Source organism: Choristoneura fumiferana, chromosome 12 (assembly GCF_025370935.1).
Source record: "Choristoneura fumiferana chromosome 12, NRCan_CFum_1, whole genome shotgun sequence".
Taxonomy (NCBI): domain Eukaryota; kingdom Metazoa; phylum Arthropoda; class Insecta; order Lepidoptera; family Tortricidae; genus Choristoneura; species Choristoneura fumiferana.
Genome location: NC_133483.1, coordinates 5,474,539 through 5,495,970, shown reverse-complemented (window position 1 = coordinate 5,495,970; position 21,432 = coordinate 5,474,539). Strand labels below are relative to the sequence as shown.

Here is a 21,432-nt window from a genome sequence, read left to right as displayed (position 1 = left end):
GTTTCGCGAAGAAAAATAGTCTGTTATAAATAAGTTCCCAAAATGGGCTAACAAAAAAGGGCAACATGGGACATAAGTCTTTAATTTTTATATTTCTTTCTCGTACATTATTATTAACGGAAAAATGTATTCAAATTTAAATGACATCGATGTCATCTTGTGATGTTGAAGGTCCGGTTTCTTCTTTTTTTTCTGGTTCCTTAGTTTTTCCCACAGACTTGAAATACTATTAAATAGTTTTTTCTACTTATTTCTTGAAGGATATTGTCAGGAATTACGCAGGTAGTGCACGGAAGTACTTTTTAAATTACAAATTAAATTGATTAAAACAGTGGTAACTTACTTGTTGTATGTGAGTAGCTAGGTGTGGCTAAAATAATTGGCCATATTTTATTTTTTTGTAGCTAGCTATTTCGTAAATGTAGATCTAGCTAAAATTGGCTAAGTGGCAACACTGGAGGAATTTGATTGAGTGAACAATGTGAACATTGAATGGAGTGTAGTGGAGGGATGATCTGCAGGGCTACTACGAAACTCGAAACTCGAAGTTCGTGTCGTGCGGTCCCTCTGCAGGGCTACTACGAAACTCCAAACTCGAAGTTCGTATCGTACCGTCCCTCTCGCTCTCGTTTAAATAGTATAAGTGTCAGAGGGACCGCACGACACGAACTTCGAGTTTCGTAGTAGCCGCTGACACTTATACTATTTAATACGAGAGCGAGAGAGACGGTACGATACGAACTTCAAGTAGTCAAACTGTATCATTTAGAAATCATTCATCATTTAATCATTTAGAAAATGATGAATTTAACAAGTGAGGCGTTTACGTTTTGAGTATTTACTCATATAAATACTACACAACTAGAATCTATTTACAAATCGGAGTTAACGTCAAACTGTTAACGTGAAACTAGCTAAGTGTCCCACTCACACTATGCGTATTTATATTTAACACCAGAGTGAGAGAGACGACATTATGATACGAAATTCGATTTTCAGAGTAGTCCTCCTGCAATTAAAATGAAGCGGACGCTTAAATTTTACGCTTAGTTTATGGTATGGTGGGTTAATTTTTTTATTATCTGTGGGAAATTAGATTCTGTTTGACAGTAGGCGAGTAACTAATAATTTTTATTGATATTTTCGTAAAGAGCTATGATAATCACAAGAAATGTAACTCTTCATTAGCCTTAAATATCCTAACTCTTCGCGAAAAGGTTAATATTGATAACTCAGCAGTGCTGTTACAGTCAGTGACATGTTTTCGGATATTTGCTTTGTCGATATCCGATGCGAGTGCAATTTAACTAGTTTTTTGTGATTCTGTAATGTTATGTGTGCTCTTTTGAGCTTTATATCACAATGCCAGTACAGCAGATTAATGTTAAGAATTCGTCAGAGATTGAAAGTTGGGAATGGGGTGGTGGTTGCGGGCGAGAAGCGGTCAGGGCAGGGTCGGACAGCAGTCGGACATCGTGTAGCAACTCCAGCGGGGACATCTGCCGCATTTGCCACTGCGAGAGCGAGGCTCACAACCCGCTGCTGGCGCCCTGCTACTGTTCAGGTCAGTCCATGCCCCCGAGTCCCAATGCGCAACGTCCAACGTCAACTCTGATGACGACGCATGCCATTCCGATCAAAACACGAAAGAAAACATCACTTGGTAGGGATCAGATGTTGCTCAATTGGTCCATTTGCGTTTATAGATATACATATTCTATCATAATTTGTTACAGTGATCAATGCTGCTTTATCATTTATTGCACAAAAAAATGTTTGGTACCACATCTTCTAAATTACATAAACAAATTGTGTGCAGCATTGAGTGCAAACCTATGAGCAAACAATTATTTCAACATCCATGGACTTGAGTTGACATTGACTTTTAGCTGTTGTTAGTAAAATGACACACATTTATACAAACAAAATCATGGTTTAGTTGAATATTGATAGTTTTGTTCAACAAGCATCTGGAAAACAGCTAAACCTGCATGGATATCAATCTTTAAATAAATATATTTTCTCATAATGATCAAACATACATTATTGGTCATTAAAGTTAATTTGAATGTGTGATAATAATTACACTAGTGATTATTAAATATAACAACATAATTACACGAAATGGTTTTACAGGAAAGTAATAAAAAAACATAGTATTACTCATTAAAGCTGAATATTTTGTACATCACTATTTTAAATTTTAATTTACTTTAATCATTAAGCCAGCTGCCATCACTAGCTCAACATAGATGATGTAGGCAGGCATACAGGGCAGTAGAAGGAATTCAAGGAATTGATACAATTGATGATTCAAGGGTTTACTAAGAAGTGTGCTGTTCAAGTTGTGTTTTTTGTGAATAATTGAGGAAACTGAAGACACATACCAATTTTTCAATTTCAGCTTCTTTATTCATTTTATTATCATTTAATTTGTTTTGTGGATTTCATTAGCACAGCACCTGTTGCTGGTTATTAAATTACTCCAGTTTCTATAATATAAAAGTGAACCGCCAGAACGGGACAAAAAAAAACGAGACAGAGCAGGATGGCGCTCTACAACACCATTTTAACACATTTCTCCCAAACAGCGCATTATTTCTCTGGAATTTTAAAGCAATTCGATTCTTTGACCTTAGGAATCGCGAAAAACTTGAGAAATTATGATATTGGGTGTGTACATTTTGTATATTAAGCAAAATAAAATCACAAGTTCGAATTTCGAACCAAAAACGAGCGATCTATTATCTATGCCAGTGTTGCCATTCAGGGAAAAAGAAATCTGTTCATTATCTGGTGCATTGCAGTCTGTAAAGCTCTTTAACCCATTCATTGCCGCGCGCCGGATTACAAATATACTTTGCTGCGTTGCCGACGCTTCTGCAGAACAGACGCCCATCGGCGTCAGCGGCATCCAGGGAAAGCTAAATTAGACGCCCATCGGCGTTTTCGGCACTCCAGTTGCAGATTTGTAGATATGCATAAGAAACAGTGTTCATAAATCTTTTGTGATTTTCTATTATCACTGTTTTTGTACAGAAGTAATGAATAATGTATTTTGTCGGAAAAGTTCGTATTTAGGTATTTGAACTAGTTTTACATAAAACTGACCCTTGATTGATCCCTGACGGCCCTGACTCACCTAATGAAAAGTGCTCAAATATTTTTTACCCAGCGAACTAAATTAGGTAATTAATCAGAAGTAATATACATATTACAGTCAATAGACAATCATCACAAAATGTTCTTTTGAGGAAAATTTATAACCAAGGAAGTTAAAGATATTTAAAGTTAGTTCCTTGGTTTATAATAATTTATAATATCATTCATGATTGTTACAGGAAGCTTGAAATATGTCCACCAGAGTTGCCTGCAGCAATGGCTCACAGCATCAGAAACCAGATCATGCGAGCTCTGCAAATTCAATTTCATAATGCACACAAAAATAAAGCCATTCAACGAGGTAAGTGGTGTGATGTTTATCTTTATAAGTATAGTTTGTGCTTTTAGTTGTAAAAAACCCGTTAGCTACCGTTAATTAACCAAATTTATGGTTAGCTTCTGATAAAATGCAGTTATTAACGGTTAATTATCCAACTGCGACAATGAAAAAGGATAATATATTATGTTTTTTATTGTGTAGTCAACTCCTAGGGGAAGTGAAAAATCGGTATCCAAAGGATAAAGATTTCATTTTAGATTTTATCTGCTATTAATATTATAAATGCGAAAGTTTATGAGTGAGTATGTTTGTTACTTCTTCACGCTGAAATGGCTGGACGGATTAAAACATAGAATACTTTTTATCCCGATATTCCCACGGAGTAGGGATAAAATCTCGAAATAATAACCGCTGGGTTTAGAGTCATGAAATTTGATATGTAGGTAGCTGGACGGGTGAAATAACACATAGGCTACTTTTTATCCCGATATTCCCGCGGGATAGGGATAAAATCTTGAAATAATAACTTCTGGGTTTAGAGTCATGAAATTTGATGTGTAGGTAGCTGAACTTCTGGAATAACACATAGGCTACTTTATATCCCGATAAAAAGTATCTGTCAAAATCTATAATCGAGATTCGTCATATGGCGGTATTTTTTCTATGGAAGTTACCCGTCTGAACGTTAGTTCTTTGAGTAGTCTGTGGCTGCCTTACTCGCTCCTTCTCGCTATACTGGCCGCGATCGCCAGCAGTGTCCCCCGCCGCCCGCCCCTTTGCCGCAAGTTGAAGCTGGCATCATCGCGCAACTCGCGATACACATTTCAAGCCGCTAGCGGCATCTAGCGGTGCTATATAACCGTAATAAGTATAAAATGCGGTTAAATAACCGGTAATAACCAAAAATGCATTTTTAACCGCTCGGTTAAAATCGTTAATAACCGGTTTCGCATCTATATTCTTGCTCCAACATATGGCTACGTACGCACTATGCGGGTTAGCAAGTTTTATCGCGCCATATCTTTCTCAAGCGATACTTTGACAAGGGACGGCGCGCGAAAACCGTGCGAACCCACATGGGTTACATCATTACCATAGCAAATACACACATTTAATACTTTAAAACATTTATAATATTGTTGGGATTACTTATCCAATTTCTCTTCGAACCAAAACAAAATAATCCCTGAATAGTAACAAAAAAAATGAGTTTGAATCAGGCTTATTACAAGACTCTTCTCTATTAATAAGAACCATCGTTAGAAAACCTGCTTTCAGATTAAATGTCAAACGAGCCTCACGATACTAACGCCATCTAGCGATATTTCGCCTGTCGAAAAGTACGCGTGTCTTGTACCCTAAGGCCTCTTGTACACACACGGTTTATCTACAAGCTTTCATAGTGATCCATACAACACTGACGACCGTCCCTACACGCGGCGAATTAACCGTAGATTTTCACGGCGATAAACCGTGTGTGTACAAGAGGCCTTACTTGTACCTTTGCATAGGTTCCTAAACTATGAAGTTTCTGAATATAAACAATATGAATCATAGACAAAAATACAATGCTTACTTGTTGCGTGCGACAGAGTAGTAAGTATAGCATTTTTTTTCAATGGTTGACATTAACAATAATTCTATGTTTATTCATTATACTGTCCAGGCCACTCGGTTGAAGCGATAATGGGCTGGTATCCTAATAACTAATTAGTCCGTCAATTAGACTATAAGAAACTAATGGAAACTTATTATCTTTTGTTAATTAAAGAAAAAAATATGAAGATAAGTTCCGCGTGCACGTTACGCCATTAAACACTTTTTAGGACGGCGTGGCACGGCGTGACGTCACGGGCCCCCACTCTCGAACTTTGACGCGCTTCATCTTTGTTATTTTTAACCCTCGACGCGAGAAGAGGGGTGTTATATTATCCTACTATATAATCCTACTAATATTATAAATGTGAAAGTTTGTGAGTGAGTGAGTATGTTTGTTACTTCTTCACGCTGAAACGGCTGGACGGATTTGGATGAAATTTGGCAAAAAGTTAGTTTATAACCTGGATTAAAACATAGGATACTTTTAATTCCGATATTCCCACGGGATAGGGATAAAATCTCCAAATAACAACCGCTGGGCTTAGAGCCATTAAATTTGGTATGTAGGTGGCTGGACGTCTAGAAAAACACAAGCTACTTTTTATTACGATGTTCCCACGGGATAGGGACAAAATCTTAAACTAATAACCGCTGGGCTTAGAGTCATGAAACTTGGTATGTAGATAGCTGGACATCTAGAATAACACATAGGCTACTTTTTATCCCGATGTTCTTATGGGATAGGGGTAAAATCTCTAAATAACAACCGCTGGGCTTAAAGTCATGAAATTTGGTATGTAGTTAGCTGGACGTCTGGAATAACACATAAGCTACTATTTATCCCGATGTTCCCACGGGATAGGGATAAAATCTCGAAATAACAACCACTGGATTTAGATTCATGAAATTTGGCTTGGGTGTTTTAATTTAACGTCAATGAAAACCACGATGTAGGAACTAGGAAATTCCCACGAGAGCTTACTAAAATCCCGGAATTTCAATTCAATTGCTGTATCTGATGATTTACGCGTGCGAAGCCGCGGGTAAACGCTATAGTAAACTTATAAGTTTGACCGCTATGTGTGTCTGTGTGTCTGTGGCACCGTAGCTTTTGAACGGGAGGACCGTGTTGAGTGCGGTTTTTTAGGGTTCAACGTAGTCAACTAGGAACCCTTATAGTTTCGCCATGTCTGTCCGTCTGTCTGTCCGCGGTTACGATCAGAGACCGTTAGTACTAGAAAGCTGTAATTTGACATGAATATACATATCAGTCACGCCGACAAAGTGGTACAATAAAAAAAAGTAAAAAAAAATTTTTTTAGAGTACCTCCCATATACGTAAAGTGGGGTGTTTTTTTTTCTCGACACCCTATATTGTGGGGTATCGTTAGATAGGTCTTCTAAAACCTGTGGGGGTTGCTAAGACAATTTTTCTATTCAGTGATCTGTTTGCGAAATATTCAACTTTAAAGTGCACATTTTTATTGAAATCGAGCGTCCCCCTCCCTCTAAAATCTAAACTGTTGGGTGAAAAAATTTGAAAAAATTCAGTGGTAGAAAATATATCAAATTTACAAGGAAAATTATAGCGGCTAAGATTGCTTGAGAATTATTAGTAGTTTAAGACTAAATAGCAGCCTAAGGTATAAAATATACCTAAGCTTGGAAGATTCAGTACACAATAAATATTATTTGTTTTTTTTTCTTAATGGCTACGGAACCCTATCCTGGGCGTGTACGACACGCTCTTGGCCGGTTTTTATTTTTAAATTTGAAATCAGGTTTTTGTTTTTGACAAATGAAAATACGTGTCCAATATTTTCTGATAATTTACCCCAAGGGCTAAATAGGATAATATTTTTGTTTACCCAGGAGTCTACACAATTAACGGGCCTTTTCACCATCCATTGATTAATTTTATTTGACGGATAAATGTTTTACCGTCTCCGTCTATTCGAACAAAAGAAACAGGGACGGCATCACATTTATCCATCAAATAAATTTAATCAATGGATGGGGAAAAGCCGTGGTGGCCTAGTGGTTCGACTTATCGCCTCTCAAGCTCAGGATCGTGGATTCAATTCAAACGCCAGCTCGCACCTCTAAGTTTTTCGAAATTCATGTTCGAAATCTGCCAGAAGCCAGTAAACCGAGAAATTCTGACAAGGAAGTTGCGATGGATTGGACACACGCTTCACGCAGGGTCTCCGTTGGCAATCTACTGGCAGAAGACGGCCAGGACGTCCTCGGACCACGTGGAGGCGGCCAGTTCAGAAGGAGTCAAGAGGGAGTAGCAAGAAGCCGCGCAAGATTGAGCCAAATGGAAAACTTTTCTACGAGCCCGATGTCCCTAGTGAGGGATAACAGGATCACATCATCATCATCATCATTACGTGAAATTGATTGAATTGATTGAAATTTACCACGAGCTTTACGGTGAAGTAAAACACCGTGAGGAAACCTGCACACACGTGCGAAGCAATTCAATGATGTATGTGAAGAAGTTCCCTATGCGCACTGGGCCCGCGTGGGAACTACGGCCCAAGCTCTCTTATTCTGAGGCCTGTGCCCAGCAGTGGGACGTATATAGGCTGGGGTGGATGGTGAAACAGGGGGTAAGTTTCAGTTCCTAAATGACATTAACTTTGTATTGTTCAAGCGAGTTGCTTTACATTGCGGACTATTGAGGGACAATGATTCAGTTGATCAAACAACCGCGATGTAGTGAAATTTGCGTGCAAGTTCTCGTATTGTCTAAATGGAGTTTTACTTTTATTAATGGAAATCAGTACAGTTGTTATTTACGTGTCTGGTACCACGAAACGTGCTGCTCTATAAACTTATCTTATTAGGTATTGATTTGTTTTTGCAGAGTTTTGCAATAATAATTTCCGCTGCTTCACAGTTGGCCTTGTAACACTTTAATTACGTTTTCACCGTAAAAAATGATGAGTTAAGACTGGATATATATATTTTTTCTAATTAATGTTCTTGACTTTATGGCAAAAATAATTATCTCTGTGTGGGGTAGTGACCTCTGCTGCTTTTATCTGCTGCTCTTGTGTATATAAAGATACAGATATTCAACTCAGCTACTCCGTGCAGTCCCATACAATCACAGATTATTTTGTTCAAATTGTTTTTGTTTAAGATAACCTGCCATAGTGTCTTGAGTACCCACTTTTTAGATAGGGATTTTACCAATGCAATGCAACATTTTAAGAAAAATTCAACGAATCTAGATGAATTAATGAAAAGCTGATTTTTTAAATAATCGCGTTGAGTAGAGAGGTTAGGTAAAACAGCTGTTTTACCACTCTCTGATAAGTATTAAGGGTCCCTAGACTGGCCATATTTTCACTGCAATTTGTGGCCGGCAACTATTGGTGTCCCTCTCTTACTCACATGTTAGACAGGGACACCAATAGTTGCCGGCCACATATTGCAGTGAAAATATGGCCCGTCTAGGAGCCCCTTCATATATCGGTCATACCGGATATTACGATAGCCACCAGTTACAAAATTATATTACCAGATAGATTCGTTCCTCGTAAGACTCGTTTATTGACAGATTTCTTTACCTTTATTCGTGTTTCTGCTTCTAAATAAAGTGTCTTGTTGCTTACAATACAAAGTATTTAAAGAAAAACAAGTATTGCAATAAAATGTTCGAACGAAGATATCCCTTTGGGAAATAAATGATATAATATCTGACGGATATCGTCATATTCCTTATCAGAGAGTTTGAACTCGGGTTTCTTGACAGCCGAAATATCGCTAGATGGCGTTAGTATTGAATGGTCCGTTTGACGTTATAGATTTGCTTACGATTGGGTCATTCATAAATAAATCAATAAATATCACGGGTCAATTCACACCAATGAGGGCTATCGTTTTTTGTCTCACTAGATGGCGCACTGGTGCGTGAGGTTTTTAAGTATGACTTTCAAAGTCTGTTATTACGGGCGTGAAAACAAAGTTAAGATTAAAATCATATTTAATACACCTTAAAACCGTACCATAAAAATATCGAGCATGCCACAGTGTTGCATAGTCCCCGTTTTGTTCGGAAAAAAGGGAGGACAAAGGTTTCCGAAAGACAAAACTGTCTCAAAACACAGACATTCTTTGCCCCGGAACGCATATTTGCCATAATTAATTCCAGATATTGCTAAATATTCACAAAATTATTCTAATTATAAATAAACCCGCGTAGCTCACCCAAAAACTATGAGATTTGACATTTCGGAGACCTCACGCTACACTAGCGTCTCTAGTGGCGAATTCATACGCGATAGCCCTCATTGACCTAGTCCCAAAGTAAGCTTAGCAAAACTTGTGTTATGGGTACTAAGCAACGGATAAATATAATAATATAGATATAGATACATACTTAAATACATATTAAACACTCAAGACCCGAGAACAAACATTCTTATTTTTCATACAAATATCTGCCCCGACACGGGAATCGAACCCGGGACCTCAAGCTTGGTAGTCAGGTTCTCTAACCACTAGGCCATCTGGTCGTCTAATCATAACCAATCATAAAGGTGACCGTGACTGTGACCGTGCGACCGTGGCAAATATCAATTTTTTCAAAAGGGCCCAAAGAGCCCTAATTTTCCGGCCGAAATAGACAGAGGCGTATTTTAAGATTTGGTGCACCGTGCCAGTTAGCTTTGACACCCCATTATATGGCTTCGCCGCCCCTCGCAGCCTGTCGCCTCGGAGCATCGTGGTCCTAGGGCGAATACGCCCCTGGAAATAGCTGGCTTTCTATTCACCTGAAGCTAGAGTCGCCATGTGAAAAACTGAAATGTCCTCATAAAAATCCTGACATTTCTTGTAACTGAGATTCGGCGTATAACCAAACAAAAAAAGTAGATTGTTTTAGGCAAAAAAATGATTAAGATCTCTAGCTGTAATTTATCCTATTTTTAATTGCTTTCAAAGAAATATTATTGGTTTAGTGGTTTTGTTGATTATTGGTTGTTGACTGCATGTTTGAAAGATAAATAATGTATAACACCATGTAATTTTACAACATGTGAGCAATAATCACTTGAGTTTGAGTTACTTACTACTTACATTTATTATGTCATTCATTAAAACTGTGTAAACTCTGTTATAAATGTTTCATGGTAGCATATACTTATTTTTTTTTATCTGCTGTGGTCATTTCTAAAAACCCTGACTGCTATGTCTGGCCGCAATGCTCGAAAAGGGTCAAAAATTCTGATATTTTTGGCCTATAGATGGCGTTCATTGAGTAGGTAGCGTACGCAGTGCTAATGCTGGTGGCGCGCTGCTACCAACTGCCTACCCTCCCAATCCAATGCATATGGCAACCCTAGCTGAAGCTCATTGTTGCAGTGGCGGCTACTGGAGATGTCGGGCGTGGAGCGGCGGCGGCTGTGCTGCGCCGTGCTGTTCCACTGCGTGGCCGCGCTCTGCGTCATGTGGTCGCTGTTCGTGCTCATAGAGCGCGCCGTCGAGGAGGTCAACCGCGGCCTCATCGGTAACACACACACATAACATACAGTCAGTGGCGGCTGCTAACATTCGACTTTTCCCGATGGAAAACCATTGTGCATACATCAATAAAGCAAACTGTCTTCTGGTAACCCTAAAAATCAGTCCAGCAAGCAGCAATGTGATCCAAAATTAACCAACATTGAATTGCGACAAATGTAAAGCTAAGAACTTTGTGTTTGCATGAATACGCGAATCAACGACATATTGTAGGACGACATTTTCAAACAATCCAACTCTGCGTTTGACGTCATCAAAGCGCACGCACGGACCTTCTTGGAAAACACGTCCCATTTTGGAACAATCGCCAGTGGAGAGATTTTCTTAAGCGTTTTTGTGTAATAAATTGTCAAAATCCATTAACAGCCCCCGCAGCGGCAGCTTGTTCTTTATTATAAATATGAACAGATAAAGAAATATGTGTGTGCGCTTATTTGTGACCGATATGTACCTATTAATGAACATTTTGGATGTTGCTATACACTTGGAGGTATTGACTGTCACATCTGTAGGATGCTGACTGTGCATGTAAAATAGAATCTGGAACAGAAGCCCGGATATACTGGTCCTTTATTATCATCGCACGTCCGTTTCGCCTACGCCACGCTCGCTACTGCAATACTGGTTATACAATTAAAACATATAAAGCAATCACTGCTCATATGCGTTTTTAAATAGTCTTCAGTGAAGTTTCGCGTTATTTTTTTAATTACTAGAAGCAAACTGGCAGTGCCAATGGCTCTGGCTGAATATACTGTTGGAAAGAGTTATAATCAGTATATAAACGTTGTTGCTAAGTTGCTGAATTCTATATGTCTGTGTTAAATGGTAATTACCCGTTCCTTATTTAGATAAACGTTAAGGAAAACGATGCTTCCATATGTCACCAAATGCTTTATTTACCTTACACGTCTTTTGTTCTCGATCATTGTAATTCATTCAGTAAATGTCTAATTTAGCGGAGTGCTAGGCAAAAAAGGTATTCTGCGTGGCACATAAGTAATACCTGTGCAAAGCTCGATTTAAGGGTTTCAATCTTGGCCGGTTTTTAGGGTTCCGTAGCCAAAATGGCAAAAACGGAACCCTTATAGTTTCGCCATCTCTGTCTGTCTGTCCGTCCGTCCGCGGCTTTGCTCAGGGACTATCAATGCTAGAAAGCTGTAATTTTATACGAATATATATGTAAACTATGCCGACAAAATGGTACAATAAAAAATTAAAAAAAAATTTTTTTAGAGTACCTCATAGACGTAAAGTGGGGTGATTTTTTTTTTCTTATCCAATCTTGTAGGTTAGATAGGTCTTTAAAAACCTAAATTTTTCGATTCAGTGATGTGTTTGCAAAATATTCCACTTTAAAGTGCAAATTTTCATTAAAATCGAGCGTCCCCCCTCCCCCCCTAAACCGGTGGGTGGAAAAATTTTAAAAAATTCAGGATGGTAGTAAGTATATCAAACTTACAAGGAAAACTATAACGGGATTGAGAACTATTAGTAGTTTAAGAGTAAATAGCAGCCTAAGGTATACCTAAACTTGGAAGATTCGTATTCCTTAGAAAAATATTACTGTACTAGCTACGGAACCCTATTTCGGGCGTGTCTGACACGATCTTGGCCGGTTTTTAATTATATGTATATTTTTTTCTCTGTAGGTACGTCTTTTTTGTTATTGCTTACTATATTGTGGTTTCAAATAAAACGGTAACTGTATTAGGTACTGTGAAGGTTGTTCATTAGTTGTCATGTTGTCTGCAGCGTGGCCGTTCTGGACGAAGCTGGTGGTGGTCGCGGTAGGGTTCACGGGAGGCGCGGTGTTCATGTACATCCAGTGCCGCCAGTACCTGCACCTCTGCAACCGCTGGCGTGCTCACAACAGGTAACCATACTCATGAGAACTGCCGTATGTACTTAATAAAGCACAAATACGGTATTAGATTTTATTGTTATTTTTTCAAATTTAAAATTGACAATGCATGTTATCGAACAGAAAGCTACGTTTACATTTAACAGAGTTATAAAGTTACAAAAATTTCATGGCATGGCTGTTGTTAGTGTCTTATAGAATCATCATCCCAGCCTATATATGTCCCGCTGCTGACATAGGCCTTCTTTCAGAATGAAAAGGCTTGGGCCGTAGTTCCCAAGCGGGCCCAGTGCGGGTTAGAAACTTCACACACACACCATTGAATTACTCCGCAGGTTCTGCAGGTTTCCTCACGATGTTTTCCTTCACCGTAAAGCTTGTGGTTCTAAAATGTAATTTCTTACACGAATTTCCAAAAACTCTGAGTTGGAGATACGTCAGAGGAAGAGAGAGAGAGAGAGCCGGGGTTTGAACTCACGATCCTCTGCTTTCTCAAGCAGAGGATCGTGAGGCCATACTTAATTTTAATTAATGATTTTTGAATATTATTCAATGAGGGTTTCGGTTTGCTTTAGTTGGCGCTAGTATCGTATGGTCCGTTTGACACCTTTGGCATTTGCGCCACGTTAGTGATTAGCTAAATACAGTACCCGGCGTTAAAGATTGCACACCGGTCTTTGGAAAGAGACTCGGCTAATTTCGGCTCCGTAGAGCGTTGTCACACACTACTTACGTGTCGTTTGTCAGTCGTTGTACAGATGCAATAGGGTACGGACGCATTTAGATGAAAATATATAATATGGAGTTGTTCAAACAAACCCCCCCCCCCCCAAAGTTTAAATTGTACGATGGCATCTTTAGGAAAAAGGGGAAACTATCCTTTAGTAGTTGCAACCACCCACGGAAGAATAAAAACAAGTGGAAGTGCTATGTAGGCGCAGCGTGCGTGTCACTGGTAAGCGGGGAGGTACGCTTACTCGATGACGTAGGTAATCCTCCATTAGTAAGTTTTTTTCCTGCTATCATTTTTACATTCCGGAATTGAGCAATACGGCATAATTACTGTTAAACAAGGAATGTCGCGACACTACTAAACGTGATCATACTCTACGCAATGTTGAACACGACTGGCATCGAGTAAACGTACCTCCGCTTACTTGTGGCACGCACGCTGCACCTACATAGCACTTCCATTTGTTTTTATTCTTCCGTGGTTGCAACAGCTCTCTAATAGATATCTGAAGTTGACATGTCATTATTTTGACTTAAAGTAATTAAGTCCATAAACTGAAGAGTTTATTTGATATAAAACGTCACTTAATAAATACGATTATTGATGAGCGGTCGCCAGTGTTTGGAAATCGTCGTAAGCAGCCACTTGTCTCTTTCCAAAGACCGATGTGCAATCTTTATCGCCGGGTACTGTAACTAAATGAGCCAATCACAAGCAAAACTGTAACGTTATACATACTTACCTCTCGATACTAACGCCATCTAGCGATATTTCGCCTGTCAAGCAGTCATTGCAGCGTTTTTACTCTTAGAAAAAGTATTGTTTAATCATAACACAATTAGATAGTAAAATCTCGTACCTTGATTAGATCTATCAACAAGCCATTTATTTACAGAATACTGCTCATCCAAAATGCCCCGGAGAAGATGCCAATAAGTCACGGGTCTCCGCCGGTGCAACGCGCGCGCACTAAACGGCGCGAGCGCAGTGCGAGGGGACAGGTAAGCTTTAAGATGGTGAAACACTTAAATAGAGATTACTATATTACCGCTTTTAGAGACGTCGATTAACTGATGGATGAACGTCTATGGTCCCTTTTTAGTATTCCAAATTTTGATAATTTGTTGCACGTTTTAAGGTATTAGGATAGATATATAGACTAGTCTTGCTTGAGAAAAGGAGAATTATAATGACTTACACGTTCGGTTCTCATAGTTAGATACTGTTATTTGTCAGCAAATTTGACATTGGCTATGATTTAGTTACTTGGTTGCAATTCACGCTTAGTCTACAGATTGATAACGCTGAGTGGTTGCCTCTGCCTCTGCTTGAATGGCCAAGGGGTACAAATCCAGTAAAAGTTAGAAGTTGGGACAGTTTTAAGGTATTTTTTTCCTAGCTCATCTCTAAGCATACATTGCAAACATTTTTCTAACAAAATGTATCACTGAGGTCTTCTGAGCGGGACAGAATAAAATACTCTGAAAAGTTGATTGACCCAAACAGTACTGTCCATTCGTCAGGTGGTAGCGAACATCGAGCCGCCGCCGCCGCCGCCGCCGGCCGCGTACCACGAAGAGGACGAGAGCGGGGGCTTCGAGAGTTACCGCGGCAACCCGCACCGGCGGCTGTCGGCGCTCGGCGCGCTGCGGCCCGAGCCCGCCGACGAGGCCCGCAGGTACTCCGACACGCGGCTCGTGAGTGTGGCCGTGGAGCGAGAGAGCACTGCGGTCTATCACATCAGCGTCGACCCGCTAGAAGCGGACATCAGGGAGTTGTTAGCGTTGGATGCGCGCGCGGCGCGCTCGCTGCCCAATCTACGCGCTAGTCGCGAGAGCCTCCTGCCCTCCCCCGCGCCCCCTGCGGCCCCCGCCTCCTGAGGACACCCCCCGCCGCCGCTCCTGCTCTATCCGGACGATAACGTCTATTGAACGCCAAGGCCTCTACAAACGTTGACGTCGATTACATTGAGCAAGTAAAAACTGCCAAGTTGCAGCGCAGCTAATGTTTTCGGTACATTTATGTAGTGCATAGTTTCCATCGTGTTTTATCGGAAAAGTTCGTATATATCGTGCTCTCTCAATTACCTTCAGTTCAGTAGGTACCCGTCGTACAGCTGTACATTTTACATTCCGACGTTTGAGGCTAAATAACAGGGTCCCATATTATTGGATATAAAAATGTCACTCATTTAATACAATCGACTCATTTCTACGTTCGACTGACCGTTTTGTTACGAAAAATATTAAGAAAAATTCGTAACAAAACGGACACATCCATACAATATTTTGGGGACACATCTGGAGACCCTGTTTTTCCAGCTCAGAATCATGGTCTGAGTCTACCTACAAATTTTGTTTAAATTGGGGAGATAAACTCAGGGTACAACGGTACATAGAAATGCCCTGATAGTTCTGGTGCCGTCGTGTTCCGATTGAGATCGGACATTTTCCGATGTAAGACCATGCACTATTATCTATATAGGTAGTTCAAAACTTGGACTGCCTCGTAAAGTTCCATTGTGACCCGACTATTGCCCATACCATACCACTATAATGGTTAGTTGTCTGTCGGACGATAACGAATGGATTCATACTATTTTTTAACTATACGGTATATCAATAGAATTTATAGAAAGTGTAAACAAACCGATTTCATAAAAATTCTTGTATGAACACCCACTGGATCGAATCAATAACACATTTATCTTTAATTCGTGTCTTTTAACTAAACGTCTAATCACTTTTTTAACCAAAATTCACTTAATTTCAATATCATTCATCATTTGAAAAATCTTCGTCAAAATCTGACGTTATTTCTTGAATGAAACATGTGTATAATCTGTTGTAGCATAGATTAGCGTATTAATGCTCGATTGAAGAAGCGATTTTTATTTAATTACCTTAAAATTAAAAAATAGTTACTGCTTTTATAATTTAATAAAGACTTTGGAATGAAATCAAGTATTATAGATATCCAAATAGACAAAAATACTTTGATCTATTCAATTAATAAATTAATCAATTTACTGAACAGATTAATTATTTTACAATAGGTTCTAGGTTTTCACATCACTAAATGTCTGTGGTCGGGTTAATGGCGTCTTTTTTTACACTTTTCATAAATTGGATTGAAATACAATATACCCGTGTTAAATGTCCAAGTTTTAGAACTCCATTTGCATGCTTAGCTTGTTCTCTATGGATCACGATCATGATCACAGACTTAAACATTTCTTCTACCAAATGATGGAATCATCGATGCGATTGTGATGGCGCGCACCAGATCGATATAGCCTCCGATCATGACGGTGGCAAGTTATAAATGCTTGCGGACTTTTAGTTGTTCAATGTAATTGACGTTTAATCTTTGCTTTTTCCGTTTGTAAAGATCGCGACGTTTTATTTCTAAGCGGCGGGCGAAGGTGAATCGAAATCGGTTTTAATTATGAATATCTAGAATAGATAATCGCTAGTCGACGTTTTACTGTTTATAATGAAACGTTACAATTGAAGAGGGTGTTGATCGATCGTCAGCGTGAGCCGGACATGCATTAGATAGTCTACTTAGACTTTTTAAAGTACTAATTTCGAAATTATACGAATTCGATAATCTAAAATAATTTCCTTGCTCACCCGCGACCTTTAATTAGGTACAGCATTCAAACGTTTACATTGTTGATTAAGGGGCTGTTTCACCATCCATTGATTAGCGTTAACCGACGGTTAAATGTGATGCCGTCTCCGTCTATTCGAACAAAACGAATAGAGACGGCATCACACCTAACCGCCAGTTAACACTAATCAATGGATGGTGAAACAGCCCCTAAACCAAATATTTTGAACAGCTAGACGATGTTGCTTAGTTAATTTAAGATATAAACGTGCCTGCACGGCTACGCATGCCGATTTTAAATAATTGATTGAATTTTTACTTGAATTTTCTTTCATTATATCTATTCTAGTTATTTATATGATCAACATTGATAGTCTGAAGATTCTAACAGAGTAATATGACTGTTATCCTTTGTGACGCGAGGCGCGTAAGTGTCATGCCGTTTTAAACGCGTCTTAGTTTTTAAACCGATTCGATTATATATAATATTTAGAAAGGTCGCTTCCAAATCACCATCGTCCTACAGACTATAGTATAGCCGAGTCTCCAAGTTGTTCCGTCTTGCAGTGAATTCGTCATGTACATCTAAGCTTTAAACTGCGTATTTTAGGAAACGATACACCACATCATCTTTTACCGTAACAAACCATGTGCTGTGCATTGTGCGATCAAGTGTTGTATATAGTAGTGTGGATTCTGTACATAGTAAATAATTTATAATTATAACTACGAGAATGATCTAAGTTCGGTTACTTTGTTAACTCGTCAAGCTCTACAAATTTATTTGTATATTAACATGTAAAGGACGCCATTTTGAGATTCACGTGATTTTGATCAGTTGCTGTTTGTTTTATGGCTAGAAAGCTTCTTATTAGAACATTCATTATCATGTATGAGGATACAAACTGTTTTATGTTATGCCTATACATTATCTGTGATCGATAATAGTGGAACTTCCGATGTTTCTGAACTCTCCTGCAGTTGGTATTCTAATGATAACTACAAACTGAGCGGGTAATTTATGATACCTAACTTGAATAGGTGCCATGTTAGCGCATCGTCATGTATCAACTAGTACAAGTGTTTGTTCTTCAAGGGTGGCAACTGCAGACGTGACATCGGAAAGATTGAATGACTGTGTTTTAGTTTGTACTTTAAATGTTAAAATTAATCTTACACGAAAGTTATGTTAACACAGCTGTTTATCCATTCCTGATTTTGATGTTGACAGTTATCAGATTAGCAATGTGAGTGTTGTTGAATGACGAAGGAAAAATGTTGTTTTCCTCTATGCGTTTCTCTTCTCTCTTTTAGAGCGCGTTTATTCACATGATTTTAGTTTAGTTCTTAATAAAATAATTATTTACTTTTGACAAAGGTTATGTTACTATTGACAAAGTTGTAGCCGTTTCTCTCTCTCTCTTACTCTCTGGTGTGAATAAACCCGCTCTACTACTTGTCAATTTTATCTTCGCCTTTTAGGGCATGGCTTGGAGATTACAACTGTAGATAATGAAATGTAGTTTAATATATACTGAATCTCCTTGTAACTTTCATCTCTTTTAGGCTCTCTTTAGTATCAAATCAACCCTGTAGTTCTCTACAAAATAATAAATTGAACTTTTTTTTAAACGGGTTATTTTTGTAAAAAAAAATATATTTATTTAATTTTATCAAACATGAAGTAAGTCACCATCAAAATGTAAGACATCTCATAATCATAAAGTTAAGCATAAAATATTTGTATTGAAAGGACAAAAATTCGTGACACCCCTGTGATCCTGTTAGAGTCATGCATTTAGAAAGCATTTATAAACTCGTGAACTAGCAATATATCGATGCCTACATTGTCGCATTAAGAAATTAATGCTTGTTTGCGGCTTAACATCGCTAAATCATCCTCCACCAGCTTGCTAATAGCACAATATACCGCTAAAGTTAATTTATCGAATACCTAACTATAAACATAACATTTCGCGTTTGTTATATCAGTGAATGTTAGTCGCTTGAATTCCATTGTGATGTATTAAAAAAATATCAGTCACTCCAGAATATAAAATATAACTTCGTTATTCCAAATTTAACACCGATTTTGTTTTATGAGTATTTCTCAAAAAGTTGTCTCGTCATGAAATTGACAAGAAATCAGTTTTGTCAAGAAATTATTAATCCTAAGGACGACATCATAAAACATAAACTACATAAAATATCCAAAATTTCTTGACGTCAGGAAAACCTCACGAAATCTTGTGAGGGAAAAATCGTAATTTTGACTTTTTATCACTTTTACCACAAGGTTTTTTAAAAACAATTTTACTTATTTTTTGTGATGAAATAGCGAGAGCGTCAGGTTTTTTTTTATATAAGTGGACAACTGAAAAATTTAAAAATGGTCAACTTTTTGAGATTATACCTTATATAATGTAGGAGCGAAAAGGTCAAAATATTAAAAACAAGTTATTAATTTTAATTTTCAGCATGTTGGCTTTTTAATATTTTTTGTGCATAGTTCAGCCGATCGTTTGCTTCAAAAACCTAAATTATCTTTGTTCTGGGTTTACAGAATGAATAAATCGATTGGGATTTTAATTGATCCCTTTTGAACTGTGAATTTCGCAATACAGAATTCTTACCTTTCAAAGTAATGAATAATGATACAGCTGCACATTTTGGCCTAAGATCATTTTTTTTATGAAATAAAAAAAATTAAAATGAATTGAATTGAATTTAAAAACATTATAGTTCGCGCTTTATTAGCGGGTGTTAAAAATATTCATAGTCTCACAGCAGGTGATTAAGTAAGTTGGCCTAAACATCCCTGCGAAATGGTATGGAATTGTAACTATTATTGACTTGAAATCTAAGTCAAGAGGGATGAAGTTCTTAGGGTTAACTTGAAATGAAGACAACTTTAATTAATTCCTTCGATATTTAAATTATCGTGAGACGCGGACATATTAAATATACGGCTATTAAATTGTGTTTGAAATATCCTCGACATTTTGTCTTGTCAATTTCGAACAGATAGCCAAAAGAGAATACGCTCTTGCAGCTCGGGTATTCAGCGCATACGTCGACTACAAATGCATGAGTGAGCCGTGCATCCTATTTAATATAACTTTTAGGGTCCGTTAGACAGCTAACTGCCTAAATTGTAGACGCCGATTTTTTTATTTATAATATAATGTGTATGGATAAAGTTAAACCTTGCTTAATCACTTGTTTGAATATTGCGTATTCTGCTCTTATTATGGCTAACCACATGAGGTTTCAATAATAACTCATATAGGTATTATAGAAATTAAGAAAATACAACAAAACGAAGCACTACTAAAAAGCAATATTTGCACATCTCAGTGAATTGACGATATATAGTTCAAGTCATACATAATATGTTAGATTCACAAAATATTCACAGCTCATTCATTATATTTGTAGTTAGGTAGTTAATAAATAGTTTGGACATTTGGTGCTAATGAATAAAACAAAAAGGAAATCAGTCCAAAGTAAGGTGTTGTTTTGTGCTGAGGTTTTAATTGTGTATTTCATTCGTTCTTCTTCATTCGATCATATACTTACTTTTTAATGGTTCCATTATTGTATACCAGTCATGACTGCTTTAGTGAAAATGTGTTTAATATATTTCTTTTAAGAAGTATAATTATTGTAATATACTAATAATACATATATTTTCATGTAAATTACAGATAATGTACTAATATTACGAAAACCAGGTCGCTCGATTATAGAAAGTTTTACTTTTGAGCAAAAGTTTTGTTTAAGTATCTAAAATATTAAGGGGCTGTTTCACCATCCATTGATTAGTGTTAACTGACGGTTAAATGTGATGCCGTCTCTATTTGTTTTGTTGGAATAGACGGAGACGGTATCACATTTAACCGTCAGTTAACACTTATCAATGGATGGTGAAACAGCCCCTAAATGGATCACTTTACTACTTTGTATAGCTTCACTGTTTATAATAACATATTATGTGATAACAATTTGAGTTATTGTTTTAACCGATATAAGTATTCCGTCAAAAACGATTTATATTTTTGTAAAAATATGAAATTAGAAGTTGTGTGCTTGGCGACATTTTGCAGGTACACGCATTGGGACAATTATTTAGTGTACTTATTTATGTATCGCACATATCACAAGATTATTGTGTACCTACATTTAAATTAATGTTTCGCGGCTGTGTGTAAATAGTTATTTTCGTGATAATTCGACTCAGTCAAGCGTTCATCTGAAATTCAGTTGGAGTACAAAATAATACTTTTGTCATGTTTCGAGTGTAGTTAGTGCCTTATTTGAAAATAATGTGGACAGCTTTGTATCACAATTTATTATTGTTGTTGTTCTTTTTTGCGAATCCATCTACTTCTGGGGCATGAGGCAGCACCACTGTCTGTGTAATTGTGATATAGTTAAGTTTAGTTTTTGCTCAAAATTTCTTTCCCCCTTGACCTGTGTACTTATCATTCATGAAATTTGTAAGACTGTATTTTATTTTGTTGTGTAACATTGTTAGTTAGCTCCATGTTATAAATATAGTTATTTTGAGATTGTATTCTATTTATTTTTATTTTAAGCACCCTTTTGTAATTTTCCATAAATGTTCCAAACCTCGGCAATTTA

The 21,432-nt window shown here is 37.7% G+C and overlaps 1 protein-coding gene across 1 annotated transcript; it reads left to right on the top strand.

Annotated features, from left to right (window-relative positions):
- Positions 1-1,067: 1,067 nt before the first annotated feature.
- LOC141433159 (E3 ubiquitin-protein ligase MARCHF8-like) lies at positions 1,068-21,364 on the top strand. The gene is made up of 6 exons (XM_074095064.1): positions 1,068-1,564; positions 3,342-3,463; positions 10,418-10,562; positions 12,332-12,452; positions 14,069-14,174; positions 14,697-21,364. The coding sequence occupies exons 1-6, from the start codon at positions 1,363-1,365 to the stop codon at positions 15,051-15,053; spliced, it is 1,053 nt and encodes a 350-aa protein (XP_073951165.1). The 5' UTR covers positions 1,068-1,362; the 3' UTR covers positions 15,054-21,364.
- Positions 21,365-21,432: the final 68 nt, after the last annotated feature.

Excerpts from the sequence above, each read along its gene's own strand:
- LOC141433159 (XM_074095064.1), top strand. The coding sequence starts at position 1,363 with ATGCCAGTACAGCAGATTAATGTTAAGAATTCGTCAGAGATTGAAAGT. Across the intron at positions 1,565-3,341 it reads GGCGCCCTGCTACTGTTCAG|GAAGCTTGAAATATGTCCAC; the intron begins GTCAGTCCATGC and ends TGATTGTTACAG. Across the intron at positions 12,453-14,068 it reads CGCTGGCGTGCTCACAACAG|AATACTGCTCATCCAAAATG; the intron begins GTAACCATACTC and ends ATTTATTTACAG.